Source organism: Oncorhynchus mykiss, chromosome 18 (assembly GCF_013265735.2).
Source record: "Oncorhynchus mykiss isolate Arlee chromosome 18, USDA_OmykA_1.1, whole genome shotgun sequence".
Taxonomy (NCBI): Eukaryota; Metazoa; Chordata; class Actinopteri; order Salmoniformes; family Salmonidae; genus Oncorhynchus; species Oncorhynchus mykiss.
In genome coordinates, this window is record NC_048582.1 from 7,598,101 (window position 1) to 7,617,525 (window position 19,425).

At 44.9% G+C, this 19,425-nt stretch overlaps 1 protein-coding gene across 3 annotated transcripts; it reads left to right on the top strand.

Annotated features, from left to right (window-relative positions):
• The first annotated feature begins 2,318 nt into the window (after positions 1-2,318).
• LOC110495404 (transmembrane protein 39A) lies at positions 2,319-19,212 on the top strand. Of its 3 annotated transcripts, XM_036951585.1 has the most exons (11): positions 2,322-2,465; positions 2,551-2,641; positions 4,968-5,169; positions 6,236-6,458; positions 6,562-6,645; positions 7,823-7,977; positions 9,525-9,635; positions 14,646-14,868; positions 15,467-15,654; positions 16,669-16,789; positions 17,584-19,212. In XM_036951585.1, the coding sequence occupies exons 3-11, from the start codon at positions 5,063-5,065 to the stop codon at positions 17,857-17,859; spliced, it is 1,488 nt and encodes a 495-aa protein (XP_036807480.1). In that variant the 5' UTR covers positions 2,322-2,465; positions 2,551-2,641; positions 4,968-5,062; the 3' UTR covers positions 17,860-19,212. The 3 variants fall into 3 exon arrangements, with proteins under 3 accessions (XP_036807479.1, XP_036807481.1, XP_036807480.1); XM_036951584.1 differs by having other exon boundaries at positions 2,319-2,641; XM_036951586.1 differs by having other exon boundaries at positions 2,320-2,641; positions 17,558-17,695.
• The last annotated feature ends 213 nt before the right edge of the window (positions 19,213-19,425 follow it).

Below are 19,425 nucleotides of genomic sequence, written 5' to 3' on the forward strand. Positions count from 1 at the left end.
AGTGCTGTTTGAATGAATGCTTACGAGCCTGCTGCTGCCTACCACCGTTCAGACTGCTCTATCAAATCATAGACTTCATTACAACATAACACACAGAAATACGAGCCTTTGGTCATTAATATGGTTGAATCCAGAAACATTTTGAAAACAAAACGTTTATTATTTCAGTGAAATACGGAACCGTTCTGTATTTTATCTAACGGGTGGCATCCAGAAGTCTAAATATTCCTGTTACATTGTACAACCTTCAATGTTATGTCATAATTACGTAAAATTCTGGCGAATTAGTTCGCAATGAGCCAAGCTGCCCAAACTGTTGCATATACCCTGACTCTGTGTGCAATGAACAATTTCACCTGGTTAATATTACCTGATAACCTGGATTTCTTTTAGCTAAATATGCAGGTTTAAAAATATATACTTCTGTGTATTGATTTTAAGAAAGGCATTGGTGTTTATGATTAGGTACAGTCGTCCAACGATTGTGCTTTTTTCGCAAATGCGCTTTTGTTAAATCATTCCCCAGCGTTGCATCGATTATATGCAACGCAGGACACGCTAGATGAACGAGTAATATCATCAACCATGTGTAGTTAGTTATAACTAGTGATTATGATTGATTGTTTTTTATAAGATAAGTTTAATGCTAGCTAGCAACTTACCTTGGCTTCTACTGCATTCGTGTAACAGGCAGGCTCCTCGTGGAGTGCACTGAGAGGCAGGTGGTTAGAGCGTTGGACTAGTTAACGGTAAGGTTGCAAGATTGGATCCCCCGAGCTGACAAGGTGAAAATCTGTCGTTCTGCCCCTGAACAAGGCAGTTAACCCACCGTTCCTAGGCCATCATTGAAAATAAGAATGTGTTCTTAACTGACTTGCCTAGTTAAATAAAGGTATAAAAAATACATTTAAATCGGCAAAATCGTCGCCCAAAAATACAGATTTCCGATTGTTATGAAAACTTGAAATCGGCCCTAATTAATCGGTCGACCTCTAATTCTAATGGGGAAAGAGAGGGATGAATGACAACATATGAAAGAGATGAAGTTTGGCAATTATGTAGAACTAAGCAATTGTCTTTGGTCAGCGGCCATGTTGTCCTCCTCCTTCACCTTCGCCCTCTTGTTTTCCTCCATCCGCCCTACATCTCTCCATCTTGTATTATCCTAACGGGGAAAGAAAGGACTAAACGAGAGAAATGAATGACAACATATGAAAGACGTAGAAAGCACGAATGATAGCTGGCGGCGTGCAAGTCGACATGTCGATCTGATTTTCCAGATTCTAGAACTAGGACTCTAGAACGTTTACAATTTCTTTAACGTTTTTGAAGGTACTACACACACCATTTTATTTGTATCATTGCCATAACATTAACAGATGAGAATAATACATAATATGCCTTATTTAATTGTTTGTCAAAAGTAAACCAGAAAACAAAATGTGTTTCCTGTTTGTTTTTAGCCATAGCCTATGTAGGCTTGTACTCCATGATCACTCAGGTCCCTTTTCTACATGTTGTACATGTAAATAGTTTTGAATTTTGTGCTCTGTCTGGACATCTTGACCTGTGAATATTCAGTTATGTATGTATCGATATGGCTCAGGATATTTCAAATGTGAGAAAAATGAGCAAAAACGATGTGTTGTTACGTGAAGTCAGTTTGCTTGGGGACTTATCCTATTAGAGAAAGCAAAACCACCACCATCTCCTCAGGGTGAATTAGGCTTTGATGTGAAGATCACAGCTGTATGATTTGATGTCTCTGGATAGAAAATGGTGTTGGTGTAAGTTACTCCCTCTTAAGGACAATGAAGGAAATGTTTTCAATAAAGTTATTTTATAGATACCTTTGTGTACAGGTGTCTTCTTCACCCAACTGGTTTCCATTTCAAACATGCTGGAGGAAAATTACACTCACATCCAACAGGCTGGCCTATAGGACACACAGACACTAGGAAGCTCCTCCATTGTCCAGTAAGTTACACAGACAGTGAATGCCTGCTTCAGACCTATATATGATCACCTTTGTGTTGTGATCAGATCAGCTCAAGGCAAGGTAAAGACAAATTGGCAGAATTGATTTGTCAAATTACATTCAGGGTCAAAGGCCATCCATATAAGATGTGTGCCATGGGATGTCATACTCGCTTGTGATTAATGTATTCAATATAACAAAGTTAGCAGGAATTAAATGCATATTTTTTTATTTAACATTTACCCTGTGTTGAAAATGTTAACTTGAAAAGCCACTGCTTTGCAAGAGGATTGTACAATTTGTGTAAATATTCGTCACCAAATTCGTGTGCGGCTGCGTGGCTGAAGAACACGTCGCATGAATGATGACGTTTTGGCAAAACAGGCATCGCTTTGCCACGTCGGTCTCTGTGTGCTACTAGTGACTGTAGCTAGCTACTGTTGCACTGCAAACAGACTCGTTTTTAACCGTATGTTTGTTGTTGGAGGTAAACCGATATAACGTCCTGTGTGTTTATAAGTAGCACACAACCCCCGTCCCCGCTAAAACCTATGAATATATTCCCTTTTAAGACGAGAGAAATGTTCGCTCCTGTCTCGGCTTGTCAACCCACAATTGACTGATGCATCCGTGTCCATACCATCCGCTTTTTGTCAATGTTGTGTGAGTATTCTGTTTAATTCCTGCACGAGTAGCTAATTAGCTAGCTGTTTTTGTATACGATGCATAATATTAAACATAATATAAACTACCTAGGCTAGCTAACTTCCCCAATTTGAAATGATGAATCCTGTGCATTGTCTCGTTTCTCCTCTATAATAACAAATAACAGTTCGATCATGTCCAATAACACACAAAAACTAGCTAGCACCGTTCGTTAGGTAGCTTGACAATGTTACTGAAAATAACTAGCTAGCTACAAATTGCTTATACAAATCTAGTTAAATGTGTAGTAAGTACAATATGTGTTTAGCTAGCAAACTTTAGCTACGTGTCTTGAAAATACAACTTTTCAACTTCTTCTATGAGAATGTTTCATCTTCTTGAATGTTATAAAGTAGTTAGAAATTCGATGTTCTGCCATTTGGGAATATTGCACTCTCAATACAAGTGTCAGACTTGTGTAACAGTTGCCTATAATATTGTAACAGCTTCTATCAGCCACAGTTTACCACGAACTGTCATAAAGCCGTTACTTTATTGCGCATGCCTTCTGATCTGATTTCCGCATTTTGCAAAGTTGAAAAACTGCAGTTTCGATACAACACTACATACAGTACAGTCATGCTTAAGAAAGTGTTGCCTGAGAACAGTAGCTAGCTATGTTTGCAGATAGGCTACTCTGATCTGATGCGAGCATGGCTAAAGGGGATGTTTCTAAAGCCGTTATCACTCATCATCACCAGCAACATTAGTACATGGAAGGACAGCCTAGCTAGTCTAAGTTGACTGGCACCTTTGCATTCCTTCCCTGCTCCTCCAGTAGTCAAGGTTGTAGTGTACTGGACTAGCCAGCTACCTTTGTTTTGTGGTTGTGGGCATTGTCTCTCTCCCTAACTCCTTTCTGTTCAGTCTCCCTTAGTGGAATGGCTGTGTGTGTGGATTGTTCCAGCAAACTATACATTAGCCTATGTACAGGCACTAGGAAGCTCCTCAATTATATACACACACACACACACACACAGACACACAGACACAGACAAAGGTAATTGTGATAACCTGGTTTGCTTATCTCTTGTTCTATAACCGTGGCATCTACCGTAGCTACGGTTGTTGTCTCTCACCTGGCTGCCATGGTAAAGTGTGTTTGGTGACTGTGTGCTTGTACATGCATTCGATGCCTGTCTGTGTGTGTTGCCTGTCTGTGTGCGTTGCCTGTCTGTCTGTGTGTGTGATGTCTTTCTGTGTGTGATGCCTCTCTGTCTGTCTGTCTGTGTGTGATGCCTGTCTGTGTGTGTGTGATGTTTGCCTGCCTGTCTGTCTCTGTGTGTCTAATGTCTGTCTGTCTGTCTGTCTGTCTGTCTGTCTGTCTGTCTCTGTGTGTCTGTGTCTAATGCCTGTCTGTCTGTCTGTCTGTGATGTCTGTCTGTCTGTGTGTGATGCCTGTCTGTGTGTGATGCGTCTGTCTGTCTGTCTGTCTGTCTGTCTGTCTGTCTGTCTGTCTGTCTGTCTGTCTGTCTGTCTGACTGTGTGTGATGCCTTGTCTGTCTGTGTGTCTGTGTCTAATGCCTGTCTGTCTGTCTGTGATGTCTGTCTGTCTGTGTGTGATGCCTGTCTGTGTGTGTGTGATGTTTGCCTGTCTGTCTGTCTGTCTGTCTGTGTGATGCCTGTCTGTCTGTGATACCAGTCTGTCTGTGTGATGCCTGTCTGTCTGTCTCTGTGTGTCTGTGTCTAATGCCTGTCTGTCTGTGATGTCTGTCTGTCTGTGTGTGATGCCTTGTCTGTCTGTGTGTCTCTGTGTTGCCTGTCTGTGATCAGTCTGAGGATGTCGTCTTATGTAAAGTTGCATGACCCTGGGTGCTTGACTGTGGTGATGTTGTCCTACCAGTAACCCAGGACCTATTCACCCACCTCTGTTCTATTGACTCTGACCTAGTCTTGCCTTGTCTTGTCACCATCTTCCCCAGGGCTGCGTTCAGTAGGACACCATGTTCTGGAAAGTTTAGACAGAAATACATTGTTTATCCTACGTCATATCATCCTACGTGCCTCTCCGATGAGAAGAGTAGCGACTCATTCATGGCATGTTTTTTTCAGGAGACGTCTATCTGCAACGTGTGTGTGTGTGTGTACACATTCTGTCCTCTATTGGGACGGTTCTTTATTGCACCTGGGTTGTCTTCATTAGAGCACACACTATAACAAAATGGGTTGCAATGTGCACAAGTTCAGATGGTATTCTACCTCCCTGTTTGACTCTGTTTTCTAACGTGTTGTGCCTAATGAACATGACCCTGACGTTGTTCTCTCTCTCTGTCCGTCTCTCCAGTGGCCTGGCTGTGTTGGGCCGGGCTGTGAGGTGGTGCTGGTCTCTGGGTCTAGGTGGAGAGGCAGTAGCAGGGGGTGTTGAGGTGGTGCCTGGCCATGCCCGGGGGCCGCAGGGGGCCAAGTAGACAACAGCTGAGCCGCTCTGCTCTGCCCTCCCTGCAGACTCTGGTGGGGGGCAGCCTCGGCAACGGACTCAGAAACAGGTTAGGATACGAACACAGATATTGTCGACACCCCTAACACACACACACACAGATGGGGTAAAGTAGTGTACTACAACAAGCAGACCTAACCCTCCTACCCCACCAAACACAAACAGGCCTACATGATTTATTGAGCCAAGCCTAATGGGAAGTTAAATGTGTAGTTCTAGGCTATTTGATCACACCTTCTGTTTTTAAAATGTTACTGTCTGTATCTACCATGAGACGGCTTCTTCCTTCCCGTCCTGACTGTGATTTAACATTCAAACATAATTAGTGTTAGTCCTGTAGATGATTGGTGTGAGTGAGGGGGGTGGAGTCAGATTATTAATACCACACCTCCTCTGAGGAGGAAGGTATGCCAGCTCAGATCAACACCGATGAGGAAGAGGCATCGAGATCATTTCACTTCTATTGTTCTGGGAGCAGTCTGGCGGACTCGTTCTCCAGGGAGCAGCCTGGGGGACTCGTTCTCCAGGGAGCAGTCTGGCGGACTCGTTCTCCAGGGAGCAGTCTGGCGGACTCGTTCTCCAGGGAGCAGTCTGGCGGACTCGTTCTCCAGGGAGCAGTCTGGCGGACTCGTTCTCCAGGGAGCAGTCTGGGGGACTCGTTCTCCAGGGAGCAGTCTGGGGGACTCGTTCTCCAGGGAGCAGTCTGGCGGACTCGTTCTCCAGGGAGCAGTCTGGGGGACTCGTTCTCCAGGGAGCAGTCTGGCGGACTCGTTCTCCAGGGAGCAGTCTGGCGGACTCGTTCTCCAGGGAGCAGTCTGGCGGACTCGTTCTCCAGGGAGCAGTCTGGCGGACTCGTTCTCCAGGGAGCAGTCTGGCGGACTCGTTCTCCAGGGAGCAGTCTGGCGGACTCGTTCTCCAGGGAGCAGTCTGGCGGACTCGTTCTCCAGGGAGTGGTTGTCCGGCGGACTCAGATGCTCAGCACACTAACACTCAAGCTCAAGGCTACTCCAGAACCACAACACACCAGTAACCCCAGCTTCTCTCTATGCCCCCCTCCCTCCAGAACCACAACACACCAGTAACCCCAGCTTCTCTCTATGCCCCCCTCCCTCCAGGAGCAGTAACTGTGTGGGTCTCTCTGCCCCGCCCCTCTCGGCCCTCATCACGCCGGAACCCGTCCGTCACTACCGGATCCCTGACCTCCCATTGGACAGCAGCCTGCTGTTTGAGTTCCTGCTCTTCCTCTACCTGCTGGTGGCGCTGTTTGTTCAGTATATTAATATCTACAGGACTGTGTGGTGGTACCCTTATAGTCACCCTGCTGCCTCCACCTCTCTGGTGAGTAGTAGTGAACACACACACACACACACAGAGATAACCTACAACTCTGGTGAGTAGTAGTGAACACACCTTCAGTCCGTTTGTTGTCTCCTCTCTGCAGAACTTCCATCTGATGGACTACCACCTGGCTATCTTCATCACAGTGATGCTGGCCAGGAGACTGGTGTGGACTATAGTGTCAGAGGTATCTTTCTCTACCTCTCTACCTCTCTCTCGTGTTATCTCTATCTCTTTCTACCTCTCATCTTCTCTCTCTCTCCATCTATCTCTTTCTACCTCATCTTCTCTCTCTCTACCCCTCTCTCTCTTTATCTCTCTCTCTTTCTACCTCTCTCTCTCTTTATCTCTCTCTCTTTCTCTCTTTCTTCCTCTACCTCTCTCTCTCTTTCTACCTCTCTCTATTTCTACCTCTCTCTCTTTCTACCTCTCTCTCCCTTCCTCAACTTTATCTGCCTATTCATCAGCTGTTTCTAAACTGGTTGCATCATGTTTGTGGTGTAGTAGTGGGGATGGGAATGAACTTGTTTCTAGTATTTAGGCCTACGCTGATCCTCCTGGTTGCATCATGTTTGTGGTGTAGTAGTGGGGATGGGAATGAACTTGTTTCTAGTATTTAGGCCTACGCTGATCCTCCTGGTTGCATCATGTTTGTGGTGTAGTAGTGGGGATGGGAATGAACTTGTTTCTAGTATTTAGGCCTACGCTGATCCTCCTGGTTGCATCATGTTTGTGGTGTAGTAGTGGGGATGGGAATGAACTTGTTTCTAGTATTTAGGCCTACGCTGATCCTCCTGGTTGCATCATGTTTGTGGTGTAGTAGTGGGGATGGGAGTGAACTTGTTTCTAGTATTTAGGCCTACGCTGATCCTCCTGGTTGCATCATGTTTGTGGTGTAGTAGTGGGGATGGGAATGAACTTGTTTCTAGTATTTAGGCCTACGCTGATCCTCCTGGTTGCATCATGTTTGTGGTGTAGTAGTGGGGATGGGAATGAACTTGTTTCTAGTATTTAGGCCTACGCTGATCCTCCTGGTTGCATCATGTTTGTGGTGTAGTAGTGGGGATGGGAGTGAACTTGTTTCTAGTATTTAGGCCTACGCTGATCCTCCTAGTTGCATCGTTCGTGTGTGACTGGCTTAGTATTGTTGTGTCTGGACTCTGGCCAGGGTTGTGTGTGTTTGACTGACTTGTGCTTTATATTGAGGATTGTGGTCTTGTTATGTCCAAGTTAAGAGCTTAGTGTGTAGCAATGCATTGTGGTTGATTGTGCTGTCTGTCGGTGGATCGTGTTTGTATAACCTCTAACCTGTGCGTGTGTTTCTCTGTCTGTCTCCCCCCCCCCCCCCCCCCCCCCCCCACCAGGCGTCTCAGACCAGTCCATGTTCCTTGGTACGGTACGTGGTTCTGATCGCAGCACGGCTCAGCCTCCTCACTCTGTGTGGCTGGGTTCTCTGTTGGACCCTGGTCAACCTGTTCAAGAACCACTCGGTGCTCAACCTGCTCTTCCTTGGATACCCGTGAGTGTCTGTGTTCAGAGAGCGGAGCTACCAGAGGTTTCAGACTAGTTACTGTAGGACAGCAGCTCTACAGTTGATGTGTCAGTACAGCTCTGTAGATGGTAGTCTGGTCTGGTGGTTTGATTCAGAGATGGTGTGTTTACTGGGAAGTAGTGTGTTTTATTGTTCTCCATTATCTAGTTGATCACAGTGTCATATTCTCCATTATCTAGTTGATCAGTGTCATATTCACCATTATCTAGTTGATCAGTGTCATATTCTCCATTGTCTAGTTGATCACAGTGTCATATTCACCATTATCTAGTTGATCAGTGTCATATTCACCATTATCTAGTTGATCACAGTGTCATATTCTCCATTATCTAGTTGATCAGTGTCATATTCACCATTATCTAGTTGATCACAGTGTCATATTCACCATTGTCTAGTTGATCACAGTGTCATATTCACCATTATCTAGTTGATCACAGTGTCATATTCACCATTATCTAGTTGATCACAGTGTCATATTCACCATTATCTAGTTGATCAGTGTCATATTCACCATTATCTAGTTGATCAGTGTCATATTCACCATTATCTAGTTGATCAGTGTCATATTCACCATTATCTAGTTGATCAGTGTCATATTCTCCATTGTCTAGTTGATCACAGTGTCATATTCTCCATTGTCTAGTTGATCACAGTGTCATATTCACCATTATCTAGTTGATCAGTGTCATATTCTCCATTGTCTAGTTGATCAGTGTCATATTCTCCATTATCTAGTTGATCAGTGTCATATTCTCCATTATCTAGTTGATCAGTGTCATATTCTCCATTATCTTGTTGATCACAGTGTCATATTCTCCATTGTCTAGTTGATCACAGTGTCATATTCTCCATTATCTAGTTGATCACAGTGTCATATTCTCCATTATCTAGTTGATCACAGTGTCATATTCTCCATTATCTAGTTGATCACAGTGTCATATTCTCCATTATCTAGTTGATCACAGTGTCATATTCTCCATTATCTAGTTGATCAGTGTCATATTCTCCATAATCTAGTTGATCACAGTGTCATATTCTCCATTGTCTAGTTGATCAGTGTCATATTCTCCATTATCTAGTTGATCACAGTGTCATATTCTCCATTGTCTAGTTGATCACAGTGTCATATTCTCCATTGTCTAGTTGATCAGTGTCATATTCTCCATTATCTAGTTGATCACAGTGTCATATTCTCCATTGTCTAGTTGATCAGTGTCATATTCTCCATTGTCTAGTTGATCAGTGTCATATTCTCCATTATCTAGTTGATCACAGTGTCATATTCTCCATTATCTAGTTGATCAGTGTCATATTCTCCATTATCTAGTTGATCAGTGTCATATTCTCCATTATCTAGTTGATCAGTGTCATATTATCCATTATCTAGTTGATCAGTGTCATATTCTTATTTCCCGTTGTCCTCTCTCTCTTTCTCTCTCCTCTCTCTTTCATTTTTCTCTTTCGCTCTCTCCTTTTCTCTCTCTCTCTTTCATCCCTGTCTCTCTGTACAACAGGTTTGGGGTGTATGTTCCCCTGTGTTGCTTCCATCAGGAGAGTAGGGCCCAGCCAGTGCCTTCAGACTGTGGTTACTCAGACCAGGACCTGTCCCATGGGCCCTTCTTCAGGTAAACATAAACACACTCACTCCCCTTATTCAGGTAAACACTCATAAACACACACACTCCCCTTATTCAGGTAAACATAAACACACACACTCCCTTATTCAGGTAAACACTCATAAACACACTCACTCCCCTTATTCAGGTAAACAAATAAACACACACACTCCCCTTATTCAGGTAAACAAATAAACACACACTCTCCCCTTATTCAGGTAAACAAATAAACACACACACTCCCCTTATTCAGGTAAACAAATAAACACACACACTCCCCTTAGTCAGGTAAACAAATAAACACACACTATCCCCTTATTCAGGTAAACATAAACACACACTATCCCCTTATTCAGGTAAACACTCATAAACACACTCACTCCCCTTATTCAGGTAAACATAAACACACTCACTCCCCTTATTCAGGTAAACATAAACACACACTCACTCCCCTTATTCAGGTAAACACTCATAAACACACTCACTCCCCTTATTCAGGTAAACATAAACACACTCACTCCCCTTATTCAGGTAAACATAAACACACACTCACTCCCCTTATTCAGGTAAACATAAACACACACACACTCCCCTTATTCAGGTAAACATAAACACACACACTCCCCTTATTCAGGTAAACATAAACACACACACTCCCCTTATTCAGGTAAACATAAACACACACACTCCCCTTATTCAGGTAAACATAAACACACACACTCCCCTTATTCAGGTAAACAAATAAACACACACACTACCCTTATTCAGGTAAACAAATAAACACACACACTCCCCTTATTCAGGTAAACATAAACACACACACACTCCCCTTATTCAGCTAAACAAATGAAACCCCAGACTTCACTGTTGTCTCCCCCAGCCAAACACCCCCTTCTGGTCAGACTGGGGGACAGAACATTGATTTAAAACAAAATGTCAGTTAAAGTTCCCTGTGAAGTGAGTGGAATCAGAGGCAGTCAGGAACTCCTGATTTCTTCTCTCTCACAGCCTGGGACAGATTCCTCTTTGTTTGATTGTGTGAGTTTAGTCCGTGGTCTTTTCAGCTGACACCCCACCTAAAGGGTGGGCATTTTAAAGTACCATGGAGAGTACACTGCAAAGAGACAACAATGTGATATTCCTGTCATGTGACGTTTTCATAAATGCAATAATAGTGTCATTTGGCTTTTGTCTGATCTGTTTTATTTCTGTGTCTGTATTAATAATGACAGTAGGAGCGCTGGGCCCCGTATCCACAAAGAGGCTCAGAGTAGAAAATTGGTCTTAAGTGCTGAGAATAGAGAATCTCCTGCTCTTATGGTTCAGTATACGAGCTATTGATGAAACCTCTAGTCGTAAGAGTCCTACCTAGTTGACAGATCTTTAGGACACCAGCTGTCCTAATCAATTACCAGTTACCAGCAGGCTTCTTCTTTATCAGAACCATTGTTTTAAAACAAGCTTCTTGATAATAGAGAAGGGCAGTGAGTCAGTGGTACTTTATTAGAACCATTGTTTTAAAACAAGCTTCTTGATAATAGAGAAGGGCAGTGAGTCAGTGGTACTTTATCAGAACCATTGTTTTAAAACAAGCTTCTTGATAATAGAGAAGGGCAGTGAGTCAGTGGTACTTTATCAGAACCATTGTTTTAAAACAAGCTTCTTGATAATAGAGAAGGGCAGTGAGTCAGTGGTACTTTATCAGAACCATTGTTTTAAAACAAGCTTCTTGATAATAGAGAAGGGCAGTGAGTCAGTGGTACTTTATCAGAACCATTGTTTTAAAACAAGCTTCTTGATAATAGAGAAGGGCAGTGAGTCAGTGGTACTTTATTAGAACCATTGTTTTAAAACAAGCTTCTTGATAATAGAGAAGGGCAGTGAGTCAGTGGTACTTTATTAGAACCATTGTTTTAAAACAAGCTTCTTGATAATAGAGAAGGGCAGTGAGTCAGTGGTACTTTATTAGAACCATTGTTTTAAAACAAGCTTCTTGATAATAGAGAAGGGCAGTGAGTCAGTGGTACTTTATTAGAACCATTGTTTTAAAACAAACTCCTTGATAATAGAGAAGGGCAGTGAGTCAGTGGTACTTTATTAGAACCATTGTTTTAAAACAAGCTTCTTGATAATAGAGAAGGGCAGTGAGTCAGTGGTACTTTATTAGAACCATTGTTTTAAAACAAGCTTCTTGATAATAGAGAAGGGCAGTGAGTCAGTGGTACTTTATTAGAACCATTGTTTTAAAACAAGCTTCTTGATAATAGAGAAGGGCAGTGAGTCAGTGGTACTTTATTAGAACCATTGTTTTAAAACAAACTCCTTGATAATAGAGAAGGGCAGTGAGTCAGTGGTACCTGCGCCTTAGTCAGGCAATTGCTTTGGAGATGTTGAAAGAATGTTTTGATATTTCTGTATGATAAATCTAGACTTAAATGCAACATTATTTTCAATTGTCATTTTTATTTGTCATTCTCCCCAATTTTGTGGGATCCAATTGGTAGTTACAGTCTTGTCTTATCGCTGCAACTACCGTACGGACTCAGGGAGAGGTCGAAGGTCAAGAGCTGTGCGTCCTCCGAAACACAACCCAACCAAGCCGCACTGCTTCTTGACGCAATGCCCGCTTAACCCGGAAGCCAGCTTCACCAATGTGTCGGAGGAAACGCCGTACACCTGGCCACCGTGTCAGCGAGCACTGCGCCCGGCCCGTCACAGGAGTCGCTAGTGCGTGATGGGACAAGGACATCCCTGCTGGTCAAACCCTTCCCTAACCCAGACGACGCTGGGCCAATTGTGCGCCGCCCCATGAGTCTCCCGGTCGCGGCCGGTTGCGACAGAGCCTGGACTCAAACCCAGAATCTCTAGTGGCACAGCGATGTGATGCGATGCACTGCGATGCTGAGCCTTAGACCGCTGCTCCACTCATGAGGCGACGCAGCAGTATCTTTGACAGTGATTTCACACGAGGCCTATTTCACATAATATAATAAATCACATATTTTTATTTGTATTATTTCATTAACCTACATCATGTTACTTCTAGTTATCCCGTTGGAGCACAATATCACATTGTTAAAAAGGTGCCCAAATTGGACATGCCTTTAAGTTGGGCAGTTGAAGGCATGTAGGGCCTATGTTAACTTTTGATTGTGTTCGGGAAAAGAATTATAGACCTTTCAAATGTCGTATGCAACATTATCATACATGATCAGAATGAGTTTTTAAAAAAAATGGTTATGCTTGCCAACATATTCATCCACAGTTAAGAGAAGGAAGTGGTCGTGTCATGTGACAAGGATATCAAACGTTTTATCAATGTTTTAATGTACAGTCACATCCACTGTGGTTGTCTGACACATGCTATTGGGTTCACAGCGAGGGATTATTCTCCATCCACTGTGGTTGTCTGACACATGCTATTGGGTCCAGAGCGAGGGATTATTCTCCATCCATTGTGGTTGTCTGACACATGCTATTGGGTCCAGAGCGAGGGATTATTCTCCATCCACTGTGGTTGTCTGACACATGCTATTGGGTTCAGAGCGAGGGATTATTCTCCATCCACTGTGGTTGTCTGACACATGCTATTGGGTTCACAGCGAGGGATTATTCTCCATCCACTGTGGTTGTCTGACACATGCTATTGGGTTCAGAGCGAGGGATTATTCTCCATCCACTGTGGTTGTCTGACACATGCTATTGGGTTCAGAGCGAGGGATTATTCTCCATCCACTGTGGTTGTCTGACACATGCTATTGGGTTCACAGCGATTTGATTATTCTCCATCATTGGATGTTGCCAATTATTTTAATAATTACTTAATGGAAAACTTAGGCAGGAAATGCCAACAACGAACAGTGAGTGAGTCCATCGTATTCATACATAAAAAAACTAATCATATTTTTCTAAGTTATAATTTTGTGAAGTTTGTCCGGGAGAGGTGGAATAATTGTTATCGTTCAATAATGACCAACCTCCCGGCATTGACACCTTAGATGGAACGCTACATAGGAGTGGCTCTAGAGTCGGCTACCATCCCATCTGTCATATCTTTAATCTGAGCCCCGAGGAAAGTCTTTGTCCTCAGGCCTGGAGGGAAGCCAAAGTCATTCCACTACCCAAGAGTGGTAAAGCGGCCTTTACTGGTTCTAACAGCAGACCAATCAGCTGGCTGCCAGCTCTTAGCAAACTGTTGGGGGAATTGTTTTTGGCCAAATACAATGCTGTTTCTCTGTAAACAAATGAACAACAGACTTTCAGCATGCTTATAGAGAAGGGCACTCTATGTACTGCACTGACACAAATGACTGACTGGTTGAAAGAAATTGATATTAAGAAGATTGTGGGAGCTGTACTGTTAGATTTCAGTGCAGCCTTTGATATTAAGAAGATTGTGGGAGCTGTACTGTTATATTTCAGTGCAGCCTCTGATATTATTGACCATAACCTGTTTTTGAGAACTTGTGTGTTGTGGCTTTTCAACCTCTGTCATATCGTGGATTCAGAGCTATCTATCTAACAGAACTCAGAGGGTTTTCTTTAATGGAAGCTTCTCTAATGTCAAACATGTAAATTGTGGTGTACCGCAGGGCAGCTCTCTAGGCCCTCTACTCTTTTCTATTTCTACCAATGACCTGGCACTGGCATTAAACAAAGCATGTGTGTCTATGTATGCTGATGATTCAACCATGTACACATCAGAAACCACAGCTAGTGAAGTCACTGAAACCCTTAACAAATAGTTGCAGTCTGTTTTGGAATGGGTGGCCAGTAATTAACTGGTCCTGAACATCTCTAAAACTAAGAGCTTTGTATTTGGTACAAATCATTCCCTATGTTCTAGACCTAGTTAACCCGCAGCTGGCCCAGAACAAAGCAGAACGTCTTGCTCTTCATTGTAATCAGAGGGATAATATTAAAACTATGCATGCCCTATGCAATTAAACATGAGTGATACCTGGAGACTGAAGAAAAAACTGATCCTAGATCATTATTACTTCTCTCTTCTCCCTCCAGGCCTAAGGACTTCCTAGCATTACTAAGGGAGAACCTGAGAGAGCAGTTTACCACTCCAGGCCACATCCCCCACCACACCTGTCCCCAGCCCCCGTCTCCAGAACTCATCCGCAGCGAGGTGGAGGAACTCCGGAGCGACTTCAACCGTCGCATCAAGGAAGTCCTCTTCAACTCCCTCTTCAGCGCTTACTACGTAGCCTTCCTCCCCCTCTGCTTCGTCAAGGTACAAACCCTAACCCTTACTACGTAGCCTTCCTCCCCCTCTGCTTCGTCAAGGTACAAACCCTAACCCTTACTACATAGCATTCCTCCTCCTCTGCTTCATCAAGGTACGTCACACTTCCTCTCTCTCTCCCTCTCCTTCCTCCACTCTTTCCCTCCCTCTAGCAGGTTGCTGCTTTCCTTCTCCTCCCCTCCCCGTTATCCAAGGAACTGTCAACGCTCCTGGTACTCAACTCCCCTCCCCGTTATCCAAGGAACTGTCAACCCTGCTGGTACTCATCTCCCCTCCCCGTTATCCAAGGAACTGTCAACCCTCCTGGTACTCATCTCCCCTCCCCGTTATCCAAGGAACTGTCAACCCTCCTGGTACTCATCTCCCCTCCCCGTTATCCAAGGAACTGTCAACCCTGCTGGTACTCATCTCCCCTCTCCGTTATCCAAGGAACTGTCAACCCTCCTGGTACTCATCTCCCCTCCCCTCCCAGTTCCTTTGTGTGTTCACAGTTTCCTCCTTCAGTCTCCAGGTATCCTAGGTGCTGTCTCCTGCGTTTGTGTTAAGGCCCCTGAACCCTAAAACGTGGTCTTCTCTCCCCCTCCAGAGTACCCAGTACTATGACATGCGCTGGTCCTGTGAGCACCTGATCATGGTGTGGATCAATGCGTTTGTGATGCTGATGAGCCAGCTGTTACCTCCCAGCTACTGTGACCTGCTGCACCGCTCTGCAGCCCACCTGGGGCGCTGGCAGAAGCTGGAGCACGGCTTCTACAGCAACGCGCCACAGCACGTGTAGGTGGTCCCCACACACACACACATACTTCTACAGCAACGGCCCACAGCACGTGTAGGTGGTCCCCACACACACACACACATACTTCTACAGCAACGGCCCACAGCACGTGTAGGTGGTCCCCACACACACACACACACACATACTTCTACAGCAACGGCCCACAGCACGCTTAGGTGGTCCCCACGCACACACACACACACACACACACACACACACTTCTACAGCAATGGCCCACAGCACGTGTAGGTGGTCCCCACACACACATACTTCTACAGCAACGGCCCACAGCACGCTTAGGTGGTCCCCACACACACACACATACTTCTACAGCAACGGCCCACAGCACGCTTAGGTGGTCCCCACACACACACACATACTTCTACAGCAACGGCCCACAGCACGTGTAGGTGGTCCCCACACACACACACACACACACACACTTCTACAGCAATGGCCCACAGCACGTGTAGGTGGTCCCCACACACACACACATACTTCTACAGCAACGGCCCACAGCACGCTTAGGTGGTCCCCACACACACACACATACTTCTACAGCAACGGCCCACAGCACGCTTAGGTGGTCCCCACACACACACACATACTTCTACAGCAACGGCCCACAGCACGCTTAGGTGGTCCCCACACACACACACATACTTCTACAGCAACGGCCCACAGCACGTGTAGGTGGTCCCCACACACACACACATACTTCTACAACAACGCCCCGCAACACTTGTGTGTCAGTACGTAACCCAACCTTTTCTCCTGGAGAGCTAGACATATGCAGGATTTTGTTCCAACACATCTGACTCTAATCAACTGTTCTTCAGGACTCTACCAGGAGCATTAGAGCAGGGATGGAGTGAAGCCCTGCATAAGGAGGCTGTCTCCAGGAAGAGGGTTAGCCACCCTGCTGTCCACCAGACTGTCCAGTTTTCTAGGCAGGGTTCTATTGGATCTGTCGGCTGTAGGATCAATCTCCACCTCTTCGTTGTGTGTTGCAGGTGGTCTGAGAGTACAGTCTGGCCCCAGGGGGTGTTGGTACGTCACAGTCGTAGCCTATACAAGGCTGTAGGACCCTACAACGTGGCCCTGCCCTCAGATGTCTCCCACGCTAGGTTTTACGTGAGTCGCTGCCTTTCACTAGACCCTGTAGTCTGTGTGTGTTTATGTCCTGCCTTTCACTAGACCCTTTAGTCTGTGTGTGTTTATGTACTGTCTTTCACTAGACCCTTTAGTCTGTGTGTTTATGTACTGCCTTTCACTAGACCCTGTAGTCTGTGTGTGTTTATGTACTGCCTTTCACTAGACCCTTTAGTCTGTGTGTTTATGTACTGTCCATGTACTGCCTTTCACTAGACCCTGTAGTCTGTGTGTGTTTATGTACTGCCTTTCACTAGACCCTGTAGTCTGTGTGTGTTTATGTCCTGTCCATGTACTGCCTTTCACTAGACCCTGTAGTCTGTGTGTGTTTATGTACTGCCTTTCACTAGACCCTGTAGTCTGTGTGTGTTTATGTACTGCCTTTCACTAGACCCTGTAGTCTGTGTGTGTTTATGTACTGCCTTTCACTAGACCCTGTAGTCTGTGTGTGTTTATGTACTGCCTTTCACTAGACCCTGTAGTCTGTGTGTGTTTATGTACTGCCTTTCACTAGACCCTGTAGTCTGTGTGTTTATGTACTGTCCATGTACTGCCTTTCACTAGACCCTGTAGTCTGTGTGTGTTTATGTACTGCCTTTCACTAGACCCTGTAGTCTGTGTGTGTTTATGTACTGCCTTTCACTAGACCCTGTAGTCTGTGTGTGTTTATATCCTGCCCATGTACTGCCTTGAGATGTCCCTTTTATGTACAAGTCTAACTATAGATACATGTTAGTAAATAAATACCAGTTGTGATGTGATTTTTTGTGTTGCAGTTCCTTTTCCACAAGCCGTTGCGGATCCTGAACCTGTTAATCTGGATCGAGTCCAGCGTAGTCCTGTACCAGTTGTACTCCCTGCTCCGCTCTGACAGCTGGAACCACACCCTGTCCCTGGGCCTCATCCTGTTCTGTAACTACTACGTCCTCTTCAAGCTGCTCCGGGACCGCATCGTGCTGGGCAAGGCCTACTCCTACCCTGTTACCTCCAGTACCGGGTCCAGCACCACCACCAGCACCGCCACCAACGGCCTGGGGCTCAAGTCCCAGTGACACCCCAGGAGAGGGTTCTGGAGCTGGGGGACGTGGGTTCGGATACTCCCTAGCCTCCCTGCCACTATGGCTGTACGGAGGGATGGGTGGAAGGGGTGGAGGTGAGAGAGGGGGTCGGCCGGCAGCAGGAGGGACTGACTGTGAACTCATATTGTTTTGATACGGTTCTATTTTTCATGCAATGTTTATACCTATTTAAATAATATTTTATTTTGTATACTGTTTTCAAAAGTAACAGGGCATTACAGTAGTATTGTCATGTGATGTTTGTTGTTGCTTCATGGTGCAAAGCGATTGGATGGGAGAGAGTGAGTTGTGTTCTTAATGCCATGAGGCCCCGCCCACGTGCTGTGCTAAGCTCTTCCTCCTATGCTCACCGCGTTCCGACTTCCACCAAAGATGCTTAAAGAAGGCTCTAGAGCCAATCAGATGGCGCCGGCGGCCAATCAAGGAAGAGACTTTGGCTCGGTTGGCCAATCAAGGAAGCGACTGAGGAGACCCCGCCTCTCCCTGCACACTGCCTCTTTAGAGAACATATCCCATCCCTTTACAGTGTTTTATTAGGATTCGTTACGTAGCAAGACCGTCTGCAGTTTGGCCATGAGCGCTGACTCAGGTGCCTGTAGAACATACCCACGTACCCTATTCCCTACATAGTGCACAGCTTTTGACCAGAGCCTTATTAGCCCAGGTTAAAAGTAGTGCACTATGTAGGGAATAGGGTATAATTCGGGACAGGCCCAATGTCTTCTTTGCAGCGTCATGTTCATTCAGGTCATTAATTTGCCACAAATAGCCGCTCTTCATTTCACTGTGCCCGAGAAGCGAAAAACATAGATATAGTCTGAATAGAATGGACACCACCACCGCAACAGATTGAATGACCGTTTTTCTAGATGGGAGACGAACCGCGTTGAATGTGCAGACGTGTGTATGTGCTTTACTTTCCAGTGTGTGTTTGAAATTAAATTACAAATGACACTTGGTATCTTCAATGCTACACGTTGTGCTCCGCTGCCAGCAGTGTTATTTTAAACAGCTTGCCTTGTTGCCAGTCCCAGATGACCATGTGGGATGGCTTCTAGTGCCATAACTGTCCGCTCATCCACTCTATCTTGTTCCTTTTCTATGAGCAGCTGATCTAGAATGATTCATGTTTTATCAACGTGCCAAAATCCCAGGTTGCCTGTATGATCACGTTTGTTCACGGGCGCGTTCCAACCTTGTCTTTTAATGCAGTCCTTGTTGTAGGCGCCTCTCAGCAGATTGCTATATGAAATGAATGTGGTACCTGCGATGTTGTGAGATCTGATATGTGCAGGATGACTGCAATAAAGATGACCTGGAACGTTAGCTGTGTGTTTATATTTTCAGTGGGTGAGGTGGAAGGAAGATGGAGAGGGGGGGGGGACATGGACTATCGTATGGCTCAGTGTTGGATTTTCAATGAGCATTTTTCATGCTGTTGAAATATGAAATAAACTAAAATAACGCTGTTAAACTGACTTGTGAAATGTTTCTGTTTGTCCATGACACCGTGTAGATAAGAGATGAAACCACAAAGAC

Bases quoted from the DNA above. Each gene is read 5' to 3' on its own strand.
- LOC110495404 (XM_036951584.1), top strand. From the start codon at position 5,063: ATGCCCGGGGGCCGCAGGGGGCCAAGTAGACAACAGCTGAGCCGCTCT. The intron at 6,646-7,822 runs GTATCTTTCTCT...CCCCCCCACCAG, and splicing joins TGTGGACTATAGTGTCAGAG to GCGTCTCAGACCAGTCCATG. The intron at 14,869-15,466 runs GTACAAACCCTA...CTCCCCCTCCAG, and splicing joins TCCCCCTCTGCTTCGTCAAG to AGTACCCAGTACTATGACAT.